Genomic DNA, 3,926 nt, shown 5'->3' on the forward strand with positions numbered 1-3,926 from the left:
AACTAAGAAATAAGGGGAACAAAGTCTTCCATCAAAGGAAATTTTTCCTTCGTGGACACTTTAATTGGAACAAATCATAAACTTAATCAGTATAAAATAAAAATGAAAAGGTCTATTACAAACTTTAGTCCCATTTCTGAAAATTTGAGAGGTATTTAGTCATAAAAACAGCCCTTCTGACTTCGGTTGAGCTATGCAGGATTAATGGTTTCTGGAATACTGATACTGTGTGGCCTAATTACCTGTTCCTCTAGCGAGTCCATTTCTTCAGCAGTTTGGCAGGCTAACTGCTGTGCTGCAGTCTGTTCTTCTTCTGACAGAGGTAAGTACTAAAAAAAAAAAAAACAAAACAAAAAAAAACAACAACCAGAACTGATACCTTCAGTTCCTAGGATAACGATATTTACAGAACTCCTCAATGTTTGTGTAGCCCCTTTCTCATGGAAACTATGAGTTTTCCCTACTGTTCTTCAAATGAAAGCAAATTTACAAGCCAAGTATTTCTGAAAAATCCAACCAAGTCCTTTAACATCAATACTATAAATGATTCAACAGAAAGATAAATTATTCAATAAAAGAAGTATTTCACTTCATGACTTACGTTTCTCTATAACAGTTTAATCTCTCTCTGGTTTAGGAAATATACAAAGTACAAGAAAATCTTTATCTAAAAATTCTAAATGTAACTCAAGAGACAAGAGTCTTCCACTTTAACAAAATCCAAATACTAAAATATTCTTGACAGCATATCCGTGGCACACAGATAGAGAAAATATTTCTTCCTTTCTGTGACGTATAACTACTGTCTTTTAAATCACGATACAATACATTTTATCTATAAAGACTTGTTTGTTTAGAGCTGCCGACAGATTTAAGACAACTTGGGGCACTGTCATTAGAACACTGAAGTGAGAGCTGAGATCTGGGAGTATGTTTTAGTCACACCAGTTCTGTCTTCGCCACTAGACTATCAATTAGCTTTTTTGATCTAAATCACCTTATTTGTAAAGGGACAAAATTAATGCTTTCACAGCCTCTTCAAAACTGTAATGAAGCAGTGTCTGAAGACCACTTATGAAAATGTGTTGGTTGTTCTTGGGTTTTTTTAACAGATGGATAGGCATTATATCCTGAGAAAAAATTATTTCTTTGCACTATCAGCCATTTCACCACATATGTAACAACATGTTGGTTTTTAGTTACTGAATTCAGACAGTGAAAATACTTTTGCCATTTAAAAGCTGCTTTGCCTTTTAAACTTTGTTTCACTTTCTAATTTCTTTAAGGGAGCTACTTTAAAGAAAAAAATCAGTATAGAACTGGGACACAGTTGTGCACAGGGGCATCAATTTCTACAAAACTATTCAAGCGTATGTCACACATATTACAGTATTCACGCTGTTATGGTATTACTTCAACTCCAAAACTGAATACCGCTAGCTTAACTGTTGAGTGATGAATCAGGCTTTTGATTTACAAAAAGAGCTCCAATCTTACAATAATTTCTTCAGGTAAACAGTCATCTTATTTTCTGAGAGTCTTCTAAGAGTCTACACATGTAACAGTTTCCAGTGGAAGTACTCATGTCTACATAAAGGTTACGCAAGTACGCATTCATGTACAGGAGTGAGACCCGAGTGATTAAAATGAAAATACTACCTCCAGACAACAATGCTGCTGTAATGGCTGAACCATCTTCAGTGTGTTCTCTATAGCAGCACGGATGCCCTCCATGCATTCTCTCTGCTCTATGGAAACTTTTTCCAGCTGCATACATAATGTTTTATAACGAGATTTCACCATGGAGAGTTGTTGCAAGAGAGCGACTGGATTTTCCTATGTAGAAATTAAAAGTACATTTAAACGATTCAAGATGAGAAAATTAATGTGGCCACATACCAATTAAAAGCATCAGCATTAGAGCCCCTAAAATATAACATAAAACAACCCTTTTAATTGCAAAGTGTAACTGTGAGCATCTGCTTCATCTAGACATTGAATTTTTCATAAGCAAAAATGATAGTGTTAACAAAACAGCCCAACTCCTTGGTTCCACAACAAACACAGGATGATGAATTTATTGTGTTGGTGAATTTTAATGGCTTTTCTGCATTGCAATACATCAGGCACTTCTAACTAAAAAGATTATTTTTCAACTATATGTCACAATATACATGGAGACAAGGACTTATAAAACCCTTTACATGCTGCCATTTTTTGTTTCCCTCTTCCTCTCATCTCTCCCCCAAATCTGAATCTATTCATTGCTTATTAGCAAGTTCATCTTTGATCTCAGAGCAAGGGTGTGTTTTAGCTCAGATTGGAATCTGTCTCTTAAATCTAGGTGTTAACGCTATTACTCTTTTCTCAGAGCAAAACATGGGAGAATTTCACTACGCCAAGAAATCAAGGAAGTTTTGTTAATTTCTGCACTGAATTCATATTAGGCCAGTTATTTTAATAATATAATCCAACTAACAACTAGATAAAAGAACAGCCACAAATATTTTAGCATTAAAGACAATTACCCATTTATTACGAACTTCATGCAAAATGCAATAAAATCTATTAATTTCATCTGAAAATACTACCTCTGCTGGTGCATTATCAGGAAGACTTTTCATTATTTCAAACTCCAGTCTGTGTTGAATATAATCCAGATCAGACTCTGCCTTCTGGAACTAAAACATTTAAGATCAGCCACAGTGTATTAAAAAACAAAAATTGCAGACAAAACCCCGTCATCCTCCTTTCCTGTATTTCAGGAAAGCAGAAGTCAGACGCCTCCGTTTCAAAGGTTCATGTACTGTGAAGTTAAGTTTCTATTCCTCAGATCTATTCCATGAGCTAATGTTTGACAATTATGCCCACACACTTCCAGCCTGAAAAATACAAAGCAGCAATAAACTTTCAGACTTAACCATTTTCCTCCCACATGTAAGAGTTAAATGTGTGTGCACACACACACACTTCTATTAATTTTATCATCTAACCATTTATCTAACCCAAATTACCCAACTGTTCTCTTTGCATCTTGCCATCAGCACCCCAAAATGCATGAAAACATTTCCATCTCTTCCTTTATTATCCTTCATCTCCCTTGCAATGCCAAACCTCTCAAGATGAAAGTTTTTAAGAAGTACACCAAAGAAGTAAGTTATATCAATGGAGAAGAACATGCATCCTTTTTAAACTCATCTTCACTTGATGCAGGAGATGTTTGGGTTTTTCTCCTGAGATATTAACATATTTTCCATCATTTTTAAAGCTTTTTCTTGGCTAGTTGCTTTTCTTTTCTAACATTAGAAGTTCTGTTAGCAAAACTACAATACTTAGTTATTCACACAGCAGAGATTATGAATAAGTGTTCAGGATCCAAGAACAGAGATTTTATTAATTACATTAGGAATGCATTCTCTCAGATGTTTATAACACCCACAATACATTTTATTATTCCCCAATAAACCAGACTGATAAATAGATAATAAAATCGATGACAACACATTTCTTTCCTTGGGATAAATAAACCACCAGAGAATTATACAATTGCCTTGTAAAACAGTCTGCTGATAGCATTGTTAATTAATTTTAGTCTGCAATTTTAATATCTATTAAGGATTTCTGCTTTAAAGAAGGGCAGTTTTCCCAGTTCACAAAAACCTCATGAATTTCTTCACGTAATAACTTGTGGATTTTACAGTCACAAAAGAGACTATGATGAAAGCAAGTTTAAAATGCTTGTAACTTAACTCAGTGTGGTTTTCACTGTTTCTATTGAGATTAACCCGGAAGTAATCATTACCACTTCTTAAGGATCAAAATCAGGTTGTATTTGCTGACTGAATCCCAGAGTACTAACTGGCAGTGCTCTAATGGCAGCTGTGGTGACAAACTCCACGTGTTGTTGGATGTAGCCTGCAGCCAGG

General features: G+C 34.8%; 1 protein-coding gene across 1 annotated transcript; it reads right to left on the reverse strand.

The window, feature by feature from the left end:
- Positions 1-242: 242 nt before the first annotated feature.
- SKA2 (spindle and kinetochore associated complex subunit 2) lies at positions 243-3,593 on the reverse strand (the record flags this gene model as incomplete). Its single annotated transcript, XM_010085816.1, has 4 exons — positions 243-329; positions 1,660-1,836; positions 2,592-2,681; positions 3,545-3,593. Coding segments are annotated over 4 exons (403 nt in total), but the record flags the coding sequence as incomplete, so codon positions are not given.
- Positions 3,594-3,926: the final 333 nt, after the last annotated feature.

This window comes from Pterocles gutturalis, unplaced genomic scaffold (assembly GCF_000699245.1).
Source record: "Pterocles gutturalis isolate BGI_N339 unplaced genomic scaffold, ASM69924v1 scaffold26780, whole genome shotgun sequence".
NCBI classification, from domain to species: domain Eukaryota; kingdom Metazoa; phylum Chordata; class Aves; order Pterocliformes; family Pteroclidae; genus Pterocles; species Pterocles gutturalis.